The sequence below is a fragment of the Carcharhinus amblyrhynchos genome, chromosome 5 (genome assembly GCF_965287045.1).
Source record: "Carcharhinus amblyrhynchos chromosome 5, sCarAmb.v2.hapA, whole genome shotgun sequence".
NCBI lineage: Eukaryota > Metazoa > Chordata > Chondrichthyes > Carcharhiniformes > Carcharhinidae > Carcharhinus > Carcharhinus amblyrhynchos.
In genome coordinates, this window is record NC_137328.1 from 82,324,549 (window position 1) to 82,350,510 (window position 25,962).

A 25,962-nucleotide genomic window follows, 5' to 3' on the forward strand; every position below is an offset into this window, starting at 1 on the left:
AGGATTTATTGTACAGAAGGCAGTCGCTTGACCCATTGTGTCTATGCTGGCACAATAAAAATGCAACGCATTAGACTCCATTCTTGTCCTGTCTGGGAATGGATGATACAGTGAATCAAGCAATGTCAGAACGACAAATTTACAACTATGGAATGTTCTTGTTCCTTACAAGTAATGAATTGATTATGTAGATGAACACAGCAGCCAATTTAATAATGGCAAAGCCCTGGAACCAACAATGAATTAATGACCAGTTAATCCATCTTTAACGAGTGTTTATGGAGTGACATGAGGGGAATACCCTATTTTTCTTATGGGATATTTTGCATGCACTTAAACAAATAGACCCTCATAAATTTCAACACCTCAAGCACTTGGGGTGAATGGGATCAAAGGTTATGAGGAGAAAGCAGGATTAGGCTTTTGAGGTTGACGATCAGCCATGGTCGTGATGAATGGCAGAGCAGGCTCAAAGGGCCAAATAGCCTCCTCCTGCTCCTATCTTCTACATTTTCTATGTAAGGCCTGACAATGCAGCACTTCTTTGCTGAAGTGTCAGTCCAGGTTAGGTGCTTCATCAGTAATGTGAACTCCAGCTAAGTCGTTAGCAGTCCAGCTAAATCAATCTGCCAAATATACAGTAACTTGAGAACAAGACATTTCAGTGGGAACAGGTGCCATTTTATTTTCAAATGTAAGTGATAGCTTAAGCTAACATGCAATTACACTGTGCATTGTGTTGAGTATCATACAATAAAACCAATGTTACAGTGATATTTTAAATACTGACCAGGGTGAGGAAATTTTAAGTTAGGTCCACATTAAAATATATTTCATTAAAAATCCCTATTTTAAGGATTAAAGTTATTTATTTTTGAGATGGTGCTATTATTCATAAACCACAAACAACCAGCATTCTTACCTGATTTTGTTTTCAGTAGGTGTCTACCAACAGTTTTTGAACTGCTTGTGATATAAGTTAATGGGACATGCCACAGATAGCTGCAAAAAGGATGAAGAAAATGTTTTTGATTTCCAAAATGTCACATATTGCACCTAAGCTTTACTTATACAACATATTATTATTCTTCTTTTTAATGAATTGTGATAAGAATACAACTGAAACAAATACCCAGATTGCAACGAGGCCCAGGTGGGGTCCTCTGGAAGCACTCCCTTGAGGAAGCGTTCCTGTTGTAGCCTGACTGAACTCCCATTATGCTCGACAATTATCACTGGTATTCCTTGCTGAAGTGTCCACGTGTTCATAATCTCCTTGACGTCTAGATGTTCCCCTGCATAGAGGTACTAAGGAATAAAAAGGCACAAAGGGCAGTTTAGCATGAAACATTTTTCTTCTCACCTCCGTTTGTAAAAAGAGTTAAAACAGAGTATGAGTATAAAGTGCACAAGCATTGACATTTATTTTTCACCCAGTGGTTGAGCCTATGAATTGTAAGTTATTCAGTTGCAGGTGTTTGGGTAAGGATGGCCCTTATCAATTAAGATGTAATTAGGGATGCATTACATGTCCACACTTTATATTCTATTATGCCCCTATTGACTGATTATATACCTAGTTCTAAAGTAGCAACAAGTTCAACTTTTACAGGCAGAAAAATGAGTAAGGGGTTTAAAAAAAAATCGAGAGGCTAAAAATTTAAGAAACTTTAAAAACATGAAATCCGTCAGACTCAATAGATCCTTTTCTCTTTAAATTACTATCAATGTAACTGCCTGATATACTGCATCCTGACAACTTTTCTGAGTTCCCAATATTATTTAGATGAATTCCTACATTAAAACCTGAATTTTAGCAGAGTCTAAGGCAGTTATGCAATCCCACAGATTGTAATTGTAGGGTGGCAGAGTGGCACAGTCGTTAGTACTGCTGCCTCAGTGCCAGGGACCCGGGTTCAATTCTCGGCTTGAGTCACTGTCTGTGTAGAAGCTGCAAAGTTGTCCATGTGTCTGTGTGGGTTTCCTTCGGGTTCCTCCCACAGTCCGAAAGATGTGCTGGTTAGGTGCATGGGCCATGTTAATTTTTCCCTCAGTGTACCTGAACAGGCGCCAGAGTGTGGTGACTAGGGGGTTTTCACAATAACTTCATTGCAGTGTTAATGAACGCCTACTTGTGACATGAATAAATAAATTTAAAAAATAAACTTAACTATGTTGTACATAGGATATCTGTAAGATTTTACAAGTTGAGTAATATACAGGTGTCACTGGATTTCTATCGTTCAACTAAGTCAAAATGAAGCAAACCTTACAGCATTTTTAGCAGCTTGTGAAGTGCTGTAACAGAATCCACCGGAGGTGAAGTCTTCCTTGGTACAAGTCTGTTGAGAATTCAAAACAGAGATTGATTTTTCTATTGCCTTCAACTTATAGAACCTCAAAAGATCATTTCAGATTGGAAACCAAATTTTCTGGAAGATTTTTGCAAATTTCTTTTTCTCAGAATTCTTTTACATGTGTTTATTAAATTGTAATTTTATTTCTTGAATAGCTAATGGGTGAAGAGAAAAGCCATGGAAATACTTTGATTATATTTGCTGGTTATTTTCAGTTCTTGCTTTTTGAGGAAAATGAACTTTTTTAAGAAAGGTTCTAAAGCTTGTGAGAAAATAAACTTTTAAAAATAATTTTTTGTTAAAAAACGGGATGCAATTTTTTACTCTATGGGAATGCCGATAATTTTCCAATCACCTACTTCCTATACTTTATCTTATAGACACTTGCCTGCTAAAATATCTGTGTGGGAGATTGTATTATACTTTCAAATATATTGGGTTAAAGCTGATATCTTCATTTCTCAATAGTGAGCTAAATGCAGTTAAACACATTAGTCAATATAATTAAAATGTACTGGCATGATTATTTTATGAAAAAATTGACTATTTCCAGCAATCTAAACTTCACCTTGCATCATTGAAGGTTATGCCAAAAGACAATGGCCAGAATTTTTATATATACTTTTGTGACAGAAATATTGGGTCAGATTGTCCGACGTCACCCACAGTTGGGATTCTAGAATCATTGAGATACACAGCACGGAAACAGACCCTTTGATCTAACTCGTCCATTGCTGACCAGGTTTTCTAAACTAGTCACATTTGCCTGCATTTCTCACTACAGTGAACGGAAATTTGGCTGAGCACCAAATTCTCTGTACTCGCTGTGTATGATCAGCCAGAGAAATCCAGCCATCATGTTTTGTTTTACTGTCACACTGCATCGAATTAAAAATCAAATTCGCTCAGAGGAAATGCTAAATTATGATACTCTAGCCTCACTGCAATAATCTGAATACTAATACATTCTTGTGAGAAAAATATCTGGAGTAAAGCTCCCAAATTAAACAATTATTAAAAATGATTCAAACTTTGCTGAAAAGTGGTTAAAACACATGATAGTCAGATAACAATGGGCAGGCTCTATACAAAATGCTGGAGCTAAACTATCAATATTGCAACACTAGCTGTTAAATTGAATGACGTAACGATACAAATGACTTCAATCTTTACTTTTTCCAAAAGGACTGGAAAGATTCACATTTAATGGATAAACCAACTTAGTTTGAAAGTGGTCAAACAATTAATATGGATCTTGTTTTAAACATGCTGAGCTTTTATTCAAACAATTGCAGAAACTCTCACGTTTGCCATACTGTTCCACAGGTCTTCATTCTTGGCATTTTTATAGCTGTACTTTCGTAGGTAATGAACTAAGCCTCTTTGGAAAACCTCCTCTGTCAGAAAATTTCTCATCATGTGCAGAATGCAAGCTCCCTATAGTTAATAAATTGCAAAAAGTGAGTTACATATTATGTCTGCATTTAAAGGAGTGCATATAGGAGAAAATAAAATTGGAAGCAAAAATAATCTTCAAGTTTATTCAAACCAACTCTGAAGATTAAAAACCAAGTCTAACTTTCTGACACACCTAGGTCTGTTTCCTACTCATGTCTCAACTTGTTAAAGATTAGATACACACACACATTAGTGCTTACCAGAGATTAGGATCTACTTTTTAAATAGTCAGTGGAGGCATGTCCTTCATTTGGACCACATGATTAAACACTAAGGTATTTACTTAAGGTTGCATTTAAGTTTTGCACATAAATTTCAATTGGAAATGCAAAATAACTTCCACCTATTGTTATGAGCCCAGGGATGTTGTTAATACTGGACAAGACAGACCCCAGAGTGAAACCTGGCTTGATAGATCCAAATTGTTACTTTTTTTAGAAACCGTGGAAGTAAATTATTGAACAAATTCTCAGGAGTTTACTGAAGAACTTTCAACCCAAAGAATAAAACACTCATTCAAACAAGGAAAATTAAATATATTAACCCAGACAAAAGGTTGGAAAGATCTCAACACAAACGCAAAAAAGTAATTCAAAAATTGATCATTCCTTCACCCCAGGTATTTCTTTACAAACACTTGCAAATTTGGAAAATAAAACAAATTTATCCTATCTATCTTCTATGTTAATACTCAGTGTAAGTACACAATGCATCTAAATTAAATAGGTGAAATATGGTCAGATGCTCAACCCCAACCAAACAAGAGATAGATGCTACCAAGTCACCATGGATCACTCATTATGTTGTAAGCCAGTCTCAGTGAAACTCAGGGAGCAACTCTCCCAGCCTGTTCCACTGCCCTAGCAGCGCAATGGGCCGTGAGACATCAGCGGGCTCCCTGGTGAACTCCATCGCCTCCACGCGTTTCCCAGGCTAGGATCAAAGATTTGTAGTGTCATCAGCTCTGCACCAATTTTTCGTGCAGAGGGAGGGAGGCTGGTGATTGGGGTGCTGGTGGGGAGGGGAGGGGGAATGCAGATTGGGAGGTCAGGGCTGGCCCGGAGATGTGTGGGAGGCCAGCAACCGCAGTGCTGACAGATTGGCGTATGCACAGTGGCCTGCTCAGCGCTATGCTGAGGGCCTCTTGAGCAGGAATAGGCCCTGCACCCTGATTTTCAGAGGGAATCCTGCTAAGGTACTCTTGTGCGCTCAAAGTGTGGAAGATTCAAGCTGAAAATCCTGCTAATAAAACCAGCGAGAGTTAAGTTATTCCAGTTTTCATGCAAATTGGGGATTTTGAATTTTTGGGGAGAATCCCGGCCTTGGTTTTTGTCAGAAGGATTTCCAATATCCACAAGAACTGACTTGGAAATTCTCTCCCACACATCACCTGCACAGCTTAAACTAGATTGCAACTCGCACTCAAGCTTTCTCAAAAAGTAATTTTATGGGATATGTGCATCGCTGGCTAGGCCAGCATTTATCCCAGTTGCCCTTCAGAAAGTGCTGATAAGTACACCTCTTGAACCATGGTACTCTCTGAGCTGTATATCCACAGTGCTATTAAGGAAGGAATTCCAAGATTTTGACCCAGCAATTATGAAGTAAGTCTTTTTGATGGTACACACAACTGCTGCTGTCCATTGGTGGTGGAAAGATTCAATGTTTGTGGAAGGGGTAGCATTCAATTGGGATGCTTTGTCCTGGATGGAGTCAAGTTTGTTGAGTATTGTTGGAGCTGCACTCATCCAGGCAAGTGGAGAGTATTCCATCACACTCCTGACTTGTGCCTTGTAGATGGGTGGCAGACTTAGCGGGGGTCAGAAGATGAGTTAGTCATGCAGGATTCCTAGTATTCCTAGCAAAGGATCTAGCAGATCCTTTGAACTGCTCTGGTAGCCATAGTATTTGTATGGTTAGTGCAGTTGAGTTTCTGGTCAATGGTAATTCTAGGATGTTGACAGTGGGGCTGTCATTTCTGCCATTTCAGTAATGGTAATACATTGAATGTCAAGGAGTGATGGATAGATCCCCTCTTGTTGGAGATGGTCATTGCTTGGCACTTGTGTAGTGTGAATGTTACTTGCCACTTGTCAGCCCAAGCCTGGATATTGTCCAATTCTTGTTGCATTTGGATATGAACCCACTCTCCAAAAGAGTATCTTACTGCAGTCCACCCCACTGCGTTATCCCCTTTATGTATTTACCATGGCTAATCCATCTAACTTTGTCTTTGGACTGTGAAAGGAAACTGGAGCAGTTGGAGGAAACTCAAGCAGACTTAGGAAGAACACACAAACTCCACACAGGCAGACAATCATCCAAGGCCAGAACCAAATCTAGGTCCCTGATGCTATGCAGCAGCAGTGCTAACCACTGGGCCATCATGCCACTGATTTATCCCCATATTCCCTTGATGTCTTTAATAGCTAGCAATCACTCTGTCTTGAACATACTCAATGACTAAGTCTCCAAATCCCTCTGGGTAGAGAGATTCATCACCCTTCAAATGTCCTAAATGGCCTACCTCTTATTATAAGATTGTGTCCTCTGGTTCTATAACACCCCTCCCCCTCACCAGGGGGAAATGTCCTTCCTGCATCCAGCCTGGCAAGACCTGTATGAATTTTGTAGGTTTCAGTGAGAACATCTCTCAATCTTCTAAACTCTACAAAATATAGGCCCAATCTCCTCAATCGCTTCTCATAGGAAAGTCTCATCAGGAACCAGTATGCTGAAACTTTATTGCACTCTAGACTTCATTGCAGTAGTAGACAGCTTTTTTAAGTTTATTAGTGCTGCAAGTAGGGTTACATTAACACTGCAATGAAGTTATTGTGAAAATCCCCTAGTCACCACACTCTGGTATCTGTTCACATACACTGAGGAAGAATTTGGCACGGCCAGTGTACCTAACCAGCACATCTTTCAGACTCTGGGAGGAAACTGGTGCACCCAGAAGAAACATATACAGACACAAGGAGAACCTGCAGACTCCACAAAGACAGTGACCCAAGCTGGGAATCAAACTGTGTCCCTGGCACTGTGAGGCAGCAGTGAGTAGCTAAAGAAAGCTGTAAAGTACCAAGAAAATAAATAAAGGATGTGTGGGTGGGTGCCATCTGGCATAAAAACCAGCTTGCACACATCTGGAGCCTCCCTGCTAATGCCCAAACATCTGGGATACAGTGGAGATCTATCCCATCATACTTTTGGACGGTCGCTTTTCCTGCAACACTTGGGGTGCATATAGAAAACTTGTTTAACAGGCTGCAAAATCATCTGAATGCTTTCACCACTGGTAATGTGGTTCCCCCATATATGGGGGCAATGATTTTAGAACTCATCCTCCTCAGGGGTACAGGCATGGTTTACGGTCTTGACCTTTAGGTGAGTCTCACGTCTGCCACCTGGGTGCCTTTACGCCTGCTTTCGGGACAGGAGAAATTTCTTCACCCAGAGGGTGTTGAATGTGTGGAATTCACTACCACAGAAAATAGTTGAGGCCAAAACGTTATGATTTCAAGAAAAAAGTTAGATATAGCTCTTGGGGCAAAGGAATCAAGGGATATGGGGGGAAGGCGGGATCATGAAATTGAATTTGATGATCGGCCATGATCAAAATGAATAGTGGAACAGGGTCAAAGGGCCGAATGGCCCACTCCTGCTCCGACTTTCTGTGTTTCTGTATTTCACTTAGCATTCCAATTGCCAATCTTCCCATTACCAGCTAAGTGGGTGGGGATACAAAGTCCAACACCTCCCACCCATTCTTTGCCCCCTCTTTCTCCACTAGCTTTGTAAGGGGGAGGGGGACAAGGTTGTGTCATATTTTCTTCCAAGCCCTTAATTGGAGATTGGGATGGTGTTGGAGGTACTATGAATTTTGGTTACCAGCCAGTTTGAAATTGGAAACCAATAAAGGTTAATGCATTTCATCTGACAAGTATAGTCTACGAAGTGTATCTTAACTTTAACAGCCTCTAAACACAGTGGAGGTGCCAAATATTTAAAAAAAAAATTGGTAGCGTTGAGTTCATACCCTGTATTTAAGTATTTCTGATATGTTCTAGCAGGAAGACTAGTTTTTACTATGAATAGTACATATATAATGTCTCCTTTGAAGCACACTGTCTGTTGTTAATTGAAAAGTTAGTTAGAAAACAACTGAGAAAAATGACTGTGACATCCCCAGAGATGCAGCTCCAGGATTCTGGAGGAAAACAAATCACACAAGGCCGAAGCAAACCAATCTGTTCCAAAAAGAGAAGTCATTCATCTTATGCTCTTTTAAAGGACTCATGCCCGAATCCAGGTTGTAAATTGTATTGTAATCCCAGACATTGCAGATACCTTTGTCGAATGGAAACTTGTCGATTACTGCAATAGTCAGACAGATAAAGCACAATTGTAATTTGAGTTTAGGTGCTACTGACTGACGGTAAATATTTAAACATTTTACTGTAATCATTAAGTCAAGTAGTGTGAATTTATTCAGCTCTGTATCGAACTTCACCTTTGTGGACTCTGGGAAGTATAAGTTAACTAGTCTGCTCAGTGCTGTGCTGTGGGTCTGCTGTGGTTGATTTACCTTGGTTGGTCTTTAGTAAATCTGGGACATTGGGTATGTGGGAGAAAGGTGGCCTAATTTAGATATCTTTTAATCCTTACAACATAAACAGTTGTTCTCTTCCAGCGTACGAATGCGTTCATGTTAGGACGGTGGGGAGGGAATAATTAATCTGATACATGTGATCTAAATGAAAGTAAATTACACATTAAAATTTTTGATACAATGTAGCTTACACGCAATTTAACCTTCATCTATCTAACAATGTCTATTAGGATATTAGCTTGATTAACAGCAATAGTTAAATATCTCTCTAAGTCTGGAAATAAGTCAACATTAGATAACATGTTCCAGTAATTACCCTGATTACCTTGTCATAAGAGAGGGTATCAAACATTTCCTTTATCTGAGTTGGATTTTCTGCAGGTGTGCTTATTGGACGTGATGAATTCATTGAATCCCTGCCCATTGCTCCAAAACATGTGTTCAAAAAGTTATCATCCTGCAAAGATCCAACATTAAAATAAAGAATTAAACAGAGTCACGTATCCTGCAATAAAGTGACCAATAATGAGAGAGGTTTACTTACAACTTGCAGCTCTGGATAAGTGGAATTGACAGAGATAAACTCCATGTACCTGGCAAATCCTTCATTCAGCCAGATGTCATTCCACCACTCCATTGTCACCAAGTTTCCAAACCACTAAAGAAAAGGAAGGTATTTGTTAGGGTTCCGATGAGCATATTTTTTAAAAAAAAGTCAATTCTAATTCCATATTTATCGAAGTAATGTACTGTGACTTTCCATTGGGCAGAAAGTTATTGATTAATATTTTCAAGGTCATGCTTCCAATTTCATAAATGAAACACAAGGGGTGGGATTTTACAGCCTCGCTTGAGCGATACAGAAATTCCTGCATGAGGTCAACAGAGATTTCCATTGTCGGACCCTCGCCTGTGCTGATTCTGTGGCCAGCATGTGGTAGAGTTCCAGCCAAGCATTCTTAAAAGGACTACATACCCACCTCTCCACTAATGGTCATGGTGTGATAAGATGCAGATTCTAGTTTGAAAACTATTTCCTAAAAGCTAATGAATCATACAGATATCAGCATATTCTTATCCAGCAAAGACAATTCAATCCACATGCTGTAACGCGGACAGCTTTCTCTCAATATACTGCCTATTTCTTTAAAGATAAATAAAATGAAAAGCCTGACCTCAACCGACCTACTTCCACTTTTAAAAGTGGTAGGTTGGAAGAATGACAGGAGGGGCAACAATCCATTCTCGCATTAGTCACTAAAATATTTTAATGAGGATATCTGCCTTCATTTAGCTTTATTTTTATATCTGCAGGCTACGATTCCTAGGCATTGAGAAACTCAGCAGATGAAAGGAGACAAGAAGATCCTTTATTGCACTGCCTGTGGGCTTCCTACACGTGCAACAAGCAAATTTTGTTTACCAGGATATTTTGAAATATCCCCCATTCAGCCATCCCTTTTGACTGGACCTGTGATCCAAACCCTGATTCATTTGAAAACTCCTCAACCCAGCAACACCCAACCTTTCTCTAACTCTTTCCCCGAAATTCAATCACAAAGACCTTTTTTAATCTTTTCCCAATCCTTTTTGACGCAATTTCTAAAATTCTACATTCTTCAACTCCATTAATCCAAACCCTAAGTCCCTGATTTCTTCCCCATTGCCCCAACCCAAATCCTATAGACCCTAATTTCTCCCAAATCCTTGATACAATCTTGAAACTTCTGATCTCTTTCCACACCCCCTACCCAAGGTTCAAAAACCTCTCATTCCCCAGCCAATCCAAATCTGGAAGACTCTGATCATTCTTCAACTTCCTGATACAAACCTCATTCGCTCTTTGTTTGCTTTTCTGCAAATAGGCAGGCAGCCTATGAATCTGATTGGCTATTGAATAGGAAACCTGCTAACAATATTTAAAGGGTGTCCTTTTAAAATTCAGCAGGGCCTGTGAGAAAGCCTTCCCTCTGGGTTTCCTAACCCTGCTCTCTTCCTATCTCACAAACATTATTAGGGCATTAGTTTCTGATTTTCCTTTTGTGTTACATAGTATTTCTTCTACCTTGTCCAGCATATTCATCTTGAGCTGATATTGGCAATGGGTGCCATGTTACAGAAGTAAATTCAATTCAAACTGGTACAAGTATTTCTATACATTGAGAAAATATCATTCAGCAAATTTGTCCAGTAAGTAATCCAGCAATATAGAGCAGGTTGGTTCAACTTTTGATTGCAAATCAGTGATCATTTATCTGGTAATAGTGTTATGTGAAGCTTCAGCACCCTGCATTAAAAAAATTTGTGCCATGGACCTAATATTTGAAATTACCAAATGCACAATTGTTAGAAATGTGGGAGTGGTAGGAAGTTACTTCCGGGAAACTGGAAATCTCTTTTAATATAAAAGAGGCATAAAGTTAAATTACACAAAAATGATCCTGTTGAACTTTGAATATCTTAGAATATTCTGACTGTAAGAAAAAAGACACAGCACCTTTTCATGTGCATAGAACATACCAAAGCTAATAAATTACTTCTGAAGAATAGTTACGGTTGTAATGGGGGTAATGCAGCATCCAATTTTGAACACAGCAAACTTCCACAAACAGCAATTTGCTCTTGATCGGATAATGTGTCGTGACCTGTGGCTGAAGGACACATACAGGCCAGGAAACCAGGGATATCTCATGGGCTCTTTTTTCAAATAGCATCATGGGAATTTTTGCATTCCCCCACAAGAGCAGACATGATCTCGGTTTAACATCTCATCTGAAAGATAGCACCTTCAGAACTCCTTCAGTACTGCATTGCAGTGTTAGCTGAGATTTTTGCGCTCAAGTCCTGGAATGGGAGTTGAACTCATAGCTTTCTGACTCAGACGTATCACTGCTACGACAGAGCCATGGCCACACAAAAAGCATGTACAATAACTGTTGGATGGTGATGAATCTACATTTTTAAATCTGAAACCAATTGAACATTTTTGTAGATAGCTTCTTGGGACATTTTGGATATTCTTCAATGCTAAATTTAAAGAAATCAAACAGGTATGTAATGAGAATCCGTGCTCTGGACCAATGTCTTTTGAGTGAACCTGTTGCTAATCTTATTTAGCGAATAATAAAAAAATTATAATAGTGCACAACAATTTGTCAACTATTATGTACTAGGTACAGAAAAGTATGTGGTGGAATTATGAGGCCAAATAACATGTAAGAAATTTATGAAGTTGGCTACAGGCTTTGATCAATACAGGTTACATGAGACAGACAATACCTGATGAGCCAGTTCATGACCTATCACCATGGTAATCCACAGTTTATCTGATGCTGAGGAAGTTTCAGGATGATGCAGCAAAGATGTCTCCCTGTAAGTCGTTAAACCCCAGTTCTCCATGGCTCCTGACTGAAAATCAGGAATTGCAATCAAATCTAAAAATACAACATGTCTCATTTTATTATCTCTTAATGTGCTCTCATTTATATTTTGTACCAAGTACAATACCACAATGTAAGATTTTAAAGAGAAATAAGTTGCACTTACTTTGGAATTTTTAATACAATAAAATGTTCCCTGGCACTTGCATTAATATTGCGCCTTTCACAACCTTAGGATATCTCAGAGTACGTTAAAGACAATTAAGCACTTTTGAAGAGAGATCACTGGAGGGATCAAACACCAACCAGGAATGCACCTCATAATTTTTCAGCCTTTGCTCCCCTGTCCAATTCCCTATTTGTGACCAGTCTCTTCCAAAAAATCCTTCCCTCATCACCCTCCCATTGGTGCCAGTAAAGGGGAGAGTAGGAATCCAATTTTCCCATAACTTCCTAACTTGTTTAACTTATTGTACAATGTATTTTTCTTCATGTCTGTACAGAAAACCTGTATGTGACTTACCCTGCTTTGGAAGTGGGTAGTAGATATTGAAGTAATGTTCATAAAACTCTAATAGTTTCACTGCTGCCTCCAGTGCATAATGTGTTTGATTCCATTTATCTGGAACAGCATATATAGATACCTGTTGGAATACAAGATTCACAAATAAAAGTCATATGCCTGTGTCCTTAAGAAGCAATTATATGACAGACTGGGGAAGTCTGGAGAATGTGTTTCATTTTATTTGAAGAGCAACATCTTCCCCTGAGCTTTAGGAATTAGATTTCCAAATGCCAGAGTGAGTTAAGAACATAAGAACATAAGAAATAGGAGCAGGAGTAGGCCATCTAGCCCTTTGAGCCTGCCCCGCCATTCAATAAGATCATGGCTGATCTGAAGTGGCTCAGTTCCACTTTCCTGCCTTCTCCCCATAACCCTTAATCCCCTTGCCTATCAAAAACCTATCTACCCGCATCTTAAATATATTTAGCGAGGCAGCCTCCACCACTTCAACGGGCAGAGAATTCCAGAGATTCACCACCCTTCTGAGTGAAGAAGTTCCTCCTCACTCCGTTCTAAACTGCCCTCCCCTTACCTTGAGGCTGTGCCCTCCAGTCCTACTGTCCTTTGAGCGGGAAGAGCCTCTCCACCTCTATCCTATCCATCCCATTCATCATCTTATACGTCTCAATGAGATCTCCCCTCACCCTTCGAAACTCTAACGAGTACAAGCCTAGTTTATTCAGCCTCTCCTCATAGCTCAACTCCGGTATCAGCCTAGTGAACCTCCTCTGCACTCCTTCCAAGGCCAAAATATCCTTGCGTAAGTGCAGCGACCAAAACTGCACACAGTACTCCAGCTGCGGCCTCACCAATGCCCTGTACAGCTGCAGCAAGACCTCCCTACTTTTATATTCAATCCCCCTTGCTATGAAGGCCAGCATCCCATTAGCCTTCCTGACCACCTGCTGCACCTGCAAGCTGGGTTTTTGCGACTCATGCACAAGGACCCCCAGGTCCCTCTGCACCGTCGCATGCTGCAGCTTTTCGCCATGTAAGTAGTAGTCCTTCCTACCATTATTCCTACCAAAGTGGACAACTTCACACTTGCCAACATTAAATTCCATTTACCAGTTTCTTGCCTATTCGCCCAGCCTATCTAGATCCATCTGCAGACTCTCCACACCCTCAGCACAATTTGCCGTTCCACCAATCTTTGTGTCATCAGCAAATTTTGACACCATACACTCGGTTCCCTCCTCCAGATCATCTATATAAATGGTAAATAGCTGAGGCCCCAGCACCGACCCCTGGGGCACTCCACTAGTCACCAACCGCCAATCCGAATAGCACCCATTGACGCCCCCCCCCCCCCCACTCTCTGCCTCCTATTTGACAGCCAATCCCCTATCCACACTAACACCCTACCCCCAACTCCATGCCCCCTAACCTTCTATAACAACCTCTTGTGCAGCACCTTATCAAACGCCTTCTGAAAATCAAGAAAGACCACATCCACTGGTTCTCTTCTATCCACCGCCCTAGACATATCCTCATAGAACTCCAATAAATTTGTCAGACACAACTTCCCCTTCACGAAACCATGCTGCGTCTGCTCTATCAAACAATTCTCCTCAAGATGCCTTGCTATTTTCTCCTTGATTACAGATTCAAGCATTTTACCTACAACAGACGTTAAACTAACTGGCCTATAATTCCCTGCCTTTTGCCTGGCACCCTTTTTAAACAACGGCGTAACGTTAGCTGTTTTCCAATCTTCCGGCACTTCCCCGGAATCCAGCGAGGCTTGGAAAATAATCATCAAGGCATCCACTATCACCTCTGCCATTTCTTTCAGAACCCTTGGATGCATTCCATCCGGTCCTGGGGACTTGTCCACAGTCAGTCCCTCTAGTCTGTCTAGCACTGCCTCTCTAGTAACAATAATGTAATTCAGGCCCTCCACTCCTACCATCTTTCCATCGTTAACACCCGGCAAATTATTCACGTCCTCCTCCGTGAAGACCGAAGCAAAAAAGTTATTCAAGGCCTCAGCCATTTCCCCATCCCCTACCACTAAGTCCCCCCTCATCCTCTAAAGGTCCAACGTTCACCCTAGCCAGCCTCTTCCTTTTTATATATTTATAAAAACTCTTGCTTTTTTTTATATTTAACGCTAGCCCAGCTTCATAGTTTATCCTTCCTTTCTTTATCAACTTCTTCGTCATTCTTTGTTGATATTTAAACCTCTCCCAATCCTCTTCTCGCCCACTACTCATAGCCACTCTAAACGCATCAGCTTTTAATTTAATACTCTCCTTTACCTCCTTCGTTATCCACGGCTGATTATCTCTCCTGCTACGATCCTTTTTAACCATCGGAATAAACTTCTGCTGAGCACCAAGAAAGATCTCCTTAAAGATCCTCCACTGTTCCTCAGCAGACCTACCTTCCAATGTGCTCCCCCAATCAACATTCGCCAATTCTTCTCTCATCCTATCGTACTCCCCTTTGTTCAAACAAAGGACACAGGTCCAGGAACCCACTTTCTCCTTCTCCATCTGCATCAGAAACTCCACCATACAATGATCACTCTTCCCAAGAGGATCCTTCACCACATGGTCCCTAATTCTACCCGCCTCATTACATAACACCAGATCCAAGATAGCTCGCTCGCTCCCTCGTCAGCTCCAACACACACTGTTCAAGGAAACTATCCTGGCAGCGTTCCAAGAACTCTTCCTCAAGCCCACCGCATCCAACGTGGGTCCACCAATCAATATGTAGATTGAAATCCCCCATAATTATCATCATTCCATTCCTACACGCCGCATTTATTTGCGCGTTAGTAGCCTGGCCCACCTCCAGATCATTATTTGGGGGCCTATAGACCACACCCACCAGTGTCTTCCTCCCTTTGCTGTTCCTAATCTCCACCCACAATGATTTCATATTCTGCTCATTGGCTCCTATATCTTCCCTTGCTACCACCCTGATGCTATCCTTAATCAGCAGAGCTACGTTTTTTGCCCCCCCCCCCCGCCCTTTTTCCTCCTGCCTATCCTTCCTAAACACTTGATACCCCTGGACATTCAGCTCCCAGTGCCTGTCACCTTGCAGCCACGTCTCTGTAATGGCCACCAGATCATATCTATTTGTGCTGATCTGCGCCACCAGCTCATTCACTTTATTCCGAATGCTTCGTGCATTTAGATAAAGTGCCTTCATCCCAGCCTTCACCTGTACCCTATTTGTAGGAACGCTACCAACCTTACTCATGCACCCTACTCCCTTTTATTACTGGGGCATCCTCGGCCTCTTCCCGAACTTGTACCCTCTCCTTAACTTTAGACCCTTTACTTTAGTTGTCAGTCAGTGATCCTTAACACATAAAAGTAGCAAACACTTCCATTTGTAATTGCTGATCTAGATGCTGGATTGCGCATGAATTCTGATGCAGTATATGTGTCTCAAGTGGCCAAAGGTAGGATCACAGGAACTTTCAATAATCCCTCTACAGAATATTGGCTTGGCTGCCAAGTGCCCACGTAGAGTGACTGCAGAATGCAAGTTGGGCTCAGTCATAAATACACTTTGCAAAGACCCTCTTCAAAAGCATTAAAACCTCAATTGTGCATGTGAAAAATCTTAGTGCCTGCTTTATGTGCTTGCCCTGCATGCTCATGCAACAGCCTTTACCAATATGGTTGGCAGTGCATTGCAATGTAGAAAGCCTGTCACCCCACCATAATTGAAGTTGACAATACAACTTCTAGGCTTTTTTTTAATGCCCTTTAATAGGGAGCCTGATTTTGGCCTCCCAACATTGAGCAAATCTGTGTCACGTGGCTAAAAATGGAAGTAGGGGACTGGGAATTGAAATTTCCCAGCCGAATCCTGCAGGTTGCTAATTTGACTGACTGCAGGAAGCATGACAGGTCACGACCCAATGCACAAAGTGTCATAGGTTTTAGACTTTTAAATGCCTGCCTCAATTTTGAATTTCCCTGAATTCAAAATTTTTAGTGAAGTGGGTGGGTTCCTCGAGCTTTTAAGTCATGGGATTTTACGGCCTTGCTCGTCCTGAGACCAGAAAATCCTGCCCAAGGTCAGTGGGTATTTCCATTGTCTGCCCCTTGCTCACTCCAATTCCATGGCAGGTAGGGCAGTAGAACTCTGGAGTACTGGTTAGTCAGTTTGTGAACCATGGGGGAAGCCTGTTGTGCAGTTGAGAACCCTTTGACAGGCAAGTTTAAAAGATGTTGCAAACCTCAAATCTCATAATTAGTGTTGTATGATAAATTAAGAATGCTTTTAATGCAGTGGTGATAATATATGCTTGTGGATTTATATGGGCGGCACAGTGGTTAGATTCCTGCCTTGGGTCACTGTCCTGGGTTCGATTCCTGGCTTGCGTCACTGTCTGTGTGGTGTTTGCACATTCTCCTCGTGTCTGCGTGGGTTTCCTCTAGATGCTCCAGTTTCCTCCCACAGTCCAAAGATGTGCAGGTTATGTTTGGCCATTCTAAAATTGCCCCTTAGTGTCCTGACAGGCATAGGTTAGAAGGATTAGCAGGTAAATGTGTAAGAATATGGGGGTAGTGCCTGGGTGGGATTGTGGTTGGTGCAGACTCGATGAGACAGATGGTCTCTTTCTGCACTGTAGAGTTTCTATGATTCTATAAACGTAACATGGAAAATGGCCTGCCTTTGATTCTCCACCCAAGGTATTTGTGAATTATTGATCAGCAACATTGCCAACCTCATTTTTCATAGGGTAACATAGTTAAATGATTATGGAAATGGACAACGGCACAAGAGATTGCAAGTTCAAATTTCCCTTATGACAATTTAAAAACACAATGAATCCTCTAATTAGTAGGCTAGCACCAGGAGAAGAAAAACAAAGCCCATCTCAAACTGATCATTATGCTCCACACACACACACACACACACACACACACACACACACACACACACACACACACACACACACACACACACACACACACACACACACCCCTCCTTTCCTTTTGCTACCTATTTGCTTTTCCTTTCCCCCTTTTTCTCAATTTAATCTCTCTCCCACTCATCTCCCCTCTACTCCACACCTTTATCTGTCACAGCTTACCCACTCATTTCAGCTTCTCTGCCCTTAGTCTTTCACAACTTCTATTCTCTCTATGGACTGCCATTAGTAGCCTTTCCCTTTGTTTTTGTGGCTATGATCATCTTTCATTCCCTCACCTTACTGTGTAAATATCTCCCACCTTCTATGCCTTTTAGCTTTGACAAAGGGTTATCTAGACTCAAAACATCAGCTCTTTTCTCCTTACAGATGCTGCCAGATTGCTGAGATTTTCCAGCATTTTCTCTTTTGGTTTTACATTCCAACATCCACAGTAATTTGCTTTTATGACTCCCAGTTCTCTCTCTCATCAATGCCTCTACTTTCTCAGATGACTGAGAAAATTCAACATGTCAGCTACGACTCTCACCAACTCTTACAGATGCACCATAGAAAGCATTCTGGTTGTTTCACAGCTTGGTATGCCTCCTGCTGTGTCCAAGACCACAAGAAACTACAAAGGGCCATGAATGAAGCCCAGTCCATCACGCTAAACAGCTTCCCACCCATTAACACTGTCTAAACTTCCAGCTGTCTCAGAAAAACAGCCAACATAATTAAAGACCCCACGCAACCCGAACATTATCTCTTCCACCTTCTTCCATCGGGTAGAAGATACAAAAATCTGAGAACATGTACAACCCAACTCAAGAACAGCTTCTCCCCTGCTGCCACCTGACTTTTGAATAGACTTACCTCATATTAAGTTGATCTTTCTCTACACCCTAGCCATGACTGCAACACTACATTCTGAACTCTCTCCTTTCCTTCTCTATGTATGGTATGCTTTGTCTGTATAGCACGCAAGAAACAATACTTTTCACAGTACACTAAAGCATGACAATAATAACAAATCAAATTAAAGCATTGCATTCATTTGAAAAAGGCAGGAAAATAATACAAAACATTTAGACCACTACAAGGAACATATATCTTGTAAATACAATTTTACAAGATGTAGCTGCCAGGCGAGATCCTTATCCCCTGGATTAAGTTCGGTCTGGTGTTCAACATTAGAAAACTTACAGAAAAGTCTTTGTGCGTAATGAATTGAGAGATGTGAGGCAAGAGTAGATGTTGATGCATTACAGGCCACTTCAAAAAGTACAAGCATTTTTATTGTTGCAACTATCTTTACTACTAAACAAGACAGCTTCTCAAACTGATTCTCCCGTTAAGTAAAAAAAAACAAGGTGTTTTATTAATCCTGGATAATGACCATCCATAGCTAGACACGCAAGAAAGGATTTTGAAGGCAATCATAGTTGAGGAGAGGGAGTGGGACAGAGGATAACCAAGATTTCTTTTTACGGCCCCGAGAAGGATTCCTGCTTCCTGGCCCACAAAGAAACTTTGTGAAAAAAATTTAAATGAAACTTTTCCAGACCTCATCTGGAACAGGTTCTGCTTCCTGTCTGCTTTCACCATCAGTTCTGTCGGTGGTATCGCTGCTATTAACATCATGTCAGGGTCTGAATAACGTAATTGGATTTAGATATTTAAATATTGAGGTCCCTGCTCTCCCAGAGTAGGCAACCCAGTCACTGAAATAGTGGTGACAGCGAATGCTTTGACAATGCACAGGTAAGCACCCATCTGCCAACTACCAAACTACCCCATTTTATTTTAAAATTGGTCTTTCAGCCAAAAAGAATAAATGTGTAGATGAAGATAACAGCCCTGACATAAATAACGGCCATATTGGAAATGGTAGAAAGAAACATATGAAAATGGCATTAGCTTTAGACACCAAAAAGGCAACTTGTTCTCTTTAACTTTTTAAACCAGCACCATGTGTAGCTTAGCGACTGGATTGATGTGGAGTTGTCAATCCCTGAACAAATATCTAGCAATTCAGGAAGCTACATTCAAATCCTTTTAGACAGACAATTAGTGACACTAATACAAAGCTTACCTTAATTCCTGTTGATGTTACTGCACTGACAGATGTAAAGTCACAGATAATGAAGGCCACCAGATATGTACTCATCCTTACACTCACATCAAAGTGGTCTTCAAAAATTCCTCCGACCGGGAAAGACTTAATCTTAAAAAAAAAACAATTTTTTTCAGAAAAGATACCATGATATATTTCCTCTCATTATATCTGTGATTTTGAATTTATAGCCATCTTACAGTCAAAATGTATCAGTGGATATATAGACTCTGAAGTCCCTCAGTTTGCTTTTCTGTTGGTTATGCTGGATAACAAGTCCTATTGCTCTGCAACACTGATTCTGCCCGAGTTTGTGGTACACTATTTGTATAAGCCAGACAGATACAAGTGCTAGCATCTCTGGCACCTCCCTACCAATGCCTATCACAAATTCCAATGTCTGTCCACCTGCCCACGAGGGCAGGTATTGACCCCAGTGAGGTGGCTGATTATCCTAAGTATTTTTTAGATAAAACATTCCCTACTATTCCAGCCTAATGGTAAATCCCACATATATCCTTACAGAGGTCAGTAACCTTACTTGTTTCACTTAGATAATACTTCAATGATATACCTCACCATTATAATAGTGGATCTGCTTCCACAGTAAGTAGCAGAAATTCGTAGCTTAAGGAGTCCCCCTACCTTGAGCTTTGCTCCCTGGCCATTCCTTCTCTTTTGAATGAGCAGATGGAAATTTATGCCATTATAAATTAAAAATTAAACTTTGTGATATGGTAAAGGCCATGCAGTAGAGTTTAAGTTTATTCATTAGTGTCACAGGTAGGCTTACATTAACACTGCAATGAAGTTACAGTGAAAATCCCCTAATTGCCATGCTCTGGCGCCTGTTTGGGTACACTGTGGGAGAATTTAGAATGGCCAATGCACCTCTGATCTCCTGCCACATACAGTCCTGTATAATACTGTTATACAGTATTATACAGAAGGTTCACAAGGCTGATAACGGAGATGAGGGGGTTAGCCTGTGAAGAGAGATTGAATAGACTGGGTCTGTACTCGTTGGAGTTTAGAAGGCTGAGGGGGGATCTTATAGAGACATATAAGATAATGAAGGGGATAGATAGGGTAGAGGTAGAGAGATTCTTCCTGCTTAGAAAGGATAGCAGGACTAGAGGGCACTGCCTCAAAAAGTGGGGGGGACAGTTTAGATTGGAGTTGAGGAGGAACTTCTTCACTCAAAGGGTGGTGAATCTCTGGAATTCTTTGCCCATTGAAGTGGTGGAGGCTACCTCCGTTGAATATATTTAAGTCACAGGTAGATAGGTTTCTGATAGGCAAGGGAATTAAGGGTTATGGGGAGAAAGCGGGAAAGTGGAACTGATCCACTTCAGATCAGCCATGATCTTATTGAATGGCGGAGCAGGCTCGAAGGGCTAGATGGCCTACTCCTGCTCCTATTTCTTATGTTCTTATGACCTGCGATGGTCACAATGGAAACAGCAGAAACAAACATCTGAAAATGGCTTTAACGTTAGGTACTAAAAAGACAGCTTGATCTCTTTAAACCAGATCAAAATGTAGTTATTGATGTTTTCTAAGTATTAGGTAGAGTGTGCCATTTATTTGTTCAGAATAAAACTTATTCTATAAAATCTGCATTCAGTGACTACTTAGTAATTAAACCATGGCACACTCGCACTACAAACCATTTCTGACTACAGGTGAGGCTATGAAAATCCAAAGGTAAGAAACATTGAGATTACAACAGTTAAATTACGGAACAGAGGAAAAAAAAACATACCAAGGGCATGTTGGACAGTGCAATATGCTGCTTTTCCCTTCTTAGCTTAATTGAGAAGTTGGCTTTGAAAAATGGCTCATCAAAACATGGAAAGGCCATCCGTGCTGATGTGGGTTCAAAATGGGTAGATGCAAGAATTCTATAAACATATAAGCAAATAAGTAAAAAGAACTGAATTTAAAGTAAACAAACATGAAACAAACTGGAAGACATATTTTTCACTTCACTTGTGTTTTTTCTTTATTTTGTAGAAGCAACGGATGCCTGACTCATAGGGAAACTCATTTGGAATGTCACCTTGAACAATTTTCTATTGATGAAATAAACGTCACACTTAAATTATCAATGGAAGACATAAGGGGATACTTACTGTGATAACCTCACAGGACTTGCATGGGGAAATCACTGATCTCTCAAGTTCTGGTAGAATATAAGCTCCTTTTGTGATTGGTAATTACTTACTAGTTGGAGCTCGTATACTGAGGCCTCTGTAAAGCAGGCCCCTGAGTTGGTCCACTATTGTTTTGCCCAGGTTGTGACCTTTTTGTTTGCCATTGGCTGGTGGTTTTGCTTTATTTTGTTTTGTGCAATAAAAACTGTTCCTTTTACAGCTGACTTCTACAATTATTATACTTGCATATTAGAATATTTCTAATGGAAACGATCTTAAGACGATCAATAAGAGCAATTATTCAATGTTTCTCATAAGTTACAGAAAAAAGATAATGCAACTGAGAAAAGAGAAAAATCCCTAACAGCACTGTAGATATACCTTCACAACACGGACTGCAGCGGTTTGAGAAGGCAGCTCACCACCACCATCTCAAAGACAATTAGGGATGGGCGATGAACCTCACATCCCTTGACTAAATTTTTTAAAAAAATGATTACACAGTAAACATAAATAATTGAGATGGGAAGTGAAAGTTGTTCCCTATTACAATGGGGATGCTATTTAAATTGATATAATGTTGTATTAAGTAGAGACAATTACACACTGCACTTTCTGCATATCTACCTATTCTGAGATCAAATGCTAATACTATTGTGAAATGTGATGCAATGTAGAAATGCCATTTTTATCTCTTAGAGATGATTTCTAATGCAATAATGGAATGAATGTTTCTTCCTCTGCGATCACCATGGTGCAAAGTGAATTTTGTCCTGGCAGACAGACCTAATTCCTGATATGCATTAATTTATATTAAAGCACATATTAGCAATCAGAATCACAGATAGATAATGGAAGAAGTAGGTTACTGTGCAGTATGTTTGTTTAAGCTATGGCAACAGCACACTGCTGGGGCTCACTCTGCATTTGTCCAATGTAGTTTTCAATTTGCAAGTCCTTTATATCAAATTCCTAAAGTAAAGAGAACGGCTGGAATTCTCCCATCCTGCTCACATGGGAATTGTTGCAGGCAGAGGGCAGACCATGCAAAGGTCCATCGACCTTGGGTGGGATTGTCTGATTTTGAGATGAGTGCAGCTGGAGAATCCCATCCAAAGTATTTCATTTCCAGCACCAACATCTAGCACTTTTGAACACAGGGAAATGAAAAAAGCCTTAGATATGGATACAAAATGGAACAGTGTTACACGCCTTAACACAATTATTACTCAGAGACCAGAAAAAGGATAACAAAATGCAGATTTTATAATCAACAATCAAAAACTGCTTTTATGATGTGTAAATTAGTTATTATAACCTGACAGTTACTTCTAACATTTTTTGATATAAATTCACATTTATAGATTGTTTAAATTATTTTGTCCATTAACCATGTCATCAAACATCATCCATCTGGGTATGTGGTAACATGGTTTCCAGTAATTATGGCAACATATTTGCATCAACATATAAATGGATGATAGTTTGAGTGTATTCCTTTGTGTAGGAAAGCTCATCATATTTAGTGACATTTGGAAATAAGTCATGTAGCAAGTAGGCTCTTTTGAGGCTGTTCCTTGATTTTGTACAACGAATCAACCACATTCTTATTGGATTAAATTAAATCCTTGGGGAAGATATTTATATGAACTAGCATTTAGTAAATCTCAGTTGTAACTTAGCTTGGTTTTAACTGTTCCAAATTTGGGTTCTCTCTACAAAATCTGAAGTTCAAATTTTAAGGTTTATTATCAGGTATGGGACCATCTCTTAAAACCTCGGTTGCTCTTGCTTTAATATCTCATATTTGTCATAATAAATATTTTGATAAGTGCCAGGAAAGTTCATTAATCAACATTTTTGGTTTCCTCTTTCTAGTTACTTCAGTCCGAGGACAAAATATTCAGAAACCTATGTGCGTGTAATGCAGCTTAATAAATAATTACACACAAATGTTTTTGGCGACAAGGTGGCACAGTATGGTTTTTAGAAAAATACTAATTCTTTCTAAACTGAAATGCACTGTCGGCTTACCTGGTGTTACCATCTGCTGTTCGATAGCTGCTTTTGTAAAAACCATAGAAGCCATCTGATAAATTTGCTGCATAGTAGATGTTAATAATATATTCCTCGCCACTGGTCAGAGGCTCGTCAGACTCCAGTGCAATTTGTTCATATGGTGGGTGCTCCAAAATGTACAAACTGTTTTCCAGGTTGGTAGCCCCATTGTTTGTTGATGTAATAGTTGCCTTGTTGATTTCTAGATGCTTGCTATGGAGGATGATAAACCTGGTTTCTTGTCTAACAAAAATCTGAATCCTAGCTAATCCGGTAAAGTTTAGAGTAGTCAAATTTGGATGTATCAGAAGGTCATAGTGGACTGGGAAGATGCTATCAGGTAGCCTCATCTTGTTCCAAGGAAACTTCTGACCATTAGTAGCTGAAGGAAAGTCTTTAATATCATGGTCACTGGTGCACAGCATGGCCTGGCACAGCACTCCAAGAGCAAGGACTAACATCTTCTGTTTCAACAGAGTTCTCCAACTTACAAAGGGATCTAAAAAGCAGAAAACATTAGTGCTGTAATAATGTAAAGTCAGCAATCTGAATAAATATTATTGCAGTCTGCAAGTTATCTAACCCAATTTAATAGGCTACTGCTAAAGAATCAGGGACTGGAGTAACCTCTGTACAGCTTGCAGTAAAGTACCTTTTACACACATGCATGAACAATGGCTTTGGTATTATGACCATCCAGTTGGTGAATAGCTAGAGTTTTATTGGTGATCAAATCCTGTGCTCAACAACAAATGTTCTCCTGGCAACCATACTGCAACCAGTTTATAAGAAATTTGAACTAAACTTTCAACACATTTTCTACTGCTTCAGCAATAATAAACCCTTTTTTCCAGAAGTAGAGGAGTGTTTCCTGATGTGTTTTCGGACTGAATCTTATGTCTCATTAGCGATAATTTTTTTATTTCCATGAGTTTCATGGCGTTGTAGCCATGTTTTCCATCTGATTTGCCCACCCCCCCAATGACTTAACTGCAAGCACTGGGGCATTCCATATAAATGGCTCCCCAGTATTGGGTATGGGTCCAATAGTTCAGGATAATGAATCCAACCCAAGCCAGGAATTGAACCTGGGTGCTAACCACTGTGCTGCCAATGTTACTAAATCTGAGGACTCAAAGTGTCAAAATTTTATATTTAATTAATAACTGTTTGTGTGGAGATTTATTAAATACACTTTAGAAGCTTATGTAGTGGCACAGTGCTGTAGAGTTTATCATAGCTGACTTGGGTTGCCCTAAATTAGGAGTAAAACTGTTCATCAGAAATGTGAAAACACCTAGAACTTGTGTAAGAGATTTCAGTCAAACAATGCTGTCATTTGCACTGAGATATGGCAACCTTGACGTACGTACTTACATCTGAATTATATATCCATCTGTTTAAAAAAAAATGCTGCAATGAATCAGGCTTAAGGCTCGATGCACTGTTATTCAGCCCCACTTTTTAACCATGATATACACATGCATCTGAAGAAAGGATTTCTGGGCAACTTAATTTCCTGAACAGATAGGCTAAAAGCAGAGTCCAAGGAACCACCTTCAGTTCCGGGCTAATACCTCCTTAACCATCACATATATAAAATGGCGCGAACACTTTCTTAGTAGTTATATTGAATAAATGTGCGATTACTGACTCTCGAATGAGATGGTCCCTCAATTAATTCAGATGTCTATTAAGACTTGGAGTCACATTAAGTACAGGTCGGTGCCTTTGGATATGGGGGAGCTAGGTACAGAATTTACATCCGCCCATCCCGCAACGGTTAAGCTTTAAACACTCTCTAACCCATTGCAATACTAATTCCAGCTTCGCTTACGATTCCTTGCGGCAGCCCAGCTCAAATCCTCACTGTCAGCCATTCACTGTTAGCGATCAAACTGCATGTGTCCGAGAATACTTTTATTTTCACTTTCGGCTCCTATCACCCGGATATACATTATTTTCACTTGTTGAACTTTTTATTTTATCCACAAACCATGTTTTTTTTTTAATGCATATGCAGTTTTACAATGATTATTTTCTGACTAGCTCCGGAATACTGGGAAATTGGAAATGTTTCTATCAGAGGCTGACTGAGACCTGGAAATTGAGGAGAATCGCGGGCGGGGGCAGCAGTATCTATCAATAAAACAGGTGCAGTATGTGGGAGCTGAAACCTCATAGTGATCAGCTTCCTGGAGGGAACACTTTCGGGAAAGTTATCGAAAAAGAGATATGTTCCTGAAGCTTTTCATCTTGTACCCATCAGGATAAATACAGGAATAACAAATTTCAAACTGTTACAATTCATACCACAGAGGAAATGTTTCTTTTGACGTAGAAAGTTGTTTGTCCCATTAAATGGTTAATAG

General features: G+C 40.2%; 1 protein-coding gene across 1 annotated transcript in view; it reads right to left on the reverse strand.

Annotated features, from left to right (window-relative positions):
- The window catches only part of erap2 (endoplasmic reticulum aminopeptidase 2), a 47,088-nt gene extending 21,400 nt beyond the window's left edge, over positions 1 to 25,688 (reverse strand). The window contains exons 1-12 of the mRNA XM_080189085.1: positions 25,428 to 25,688; positions 23,567 to 24,089; positions 21,142 to 21,280; positions 19,356 to 19,487; positions 12,334 to 12,454; positions 11,710 to 11,864; positions 8,975 to 9,088; positions 8,756 to 8,887; positions 3,663 to 3,794; positions 2,274 to 2,342; positions 1,133 to 1,308; positions 923 to 1,002 (exon numbers count right to left, since the gene is read on the reverse strand). Coding sequence (XP_080045211.1) covers positions 923 to 1,002; positions 1,133 to 1,308; positions 2,274 to 2,342; positions 3,663 to 3,794; positions 8,756 to 8,887; positions 8,975 to 9,088; positions 11,710 to 11,864; positions 12,334 to 12,454; positions 19,356 to 19,487; positions 21,142 to 21,280; positions 23,567 to 24,089; positions 25,428 to 25,470 — 1,816 coding nt within the window. The 5' untranslated portion in view covers positions 25,471 to 25,688. The remainder of the gene's footprint in view (positions 1 to 922; positions 1,003 to 1,132; positions 1,309 to 2,273; positions 2,343 to 3,662; positions 3,795 to 8,755; positions 8,888 to 8,974; positions 9,089 to 11,709; positions 11,865 to 12,333; positions 12,455 to 19,355; positions 19,488 to 21,141; positions 21,281 to 23,566; positions 24,090 to 25,427) is intronic.
- Positions 25,689 to 25,962: the final 274 nt, after the last annotated feature.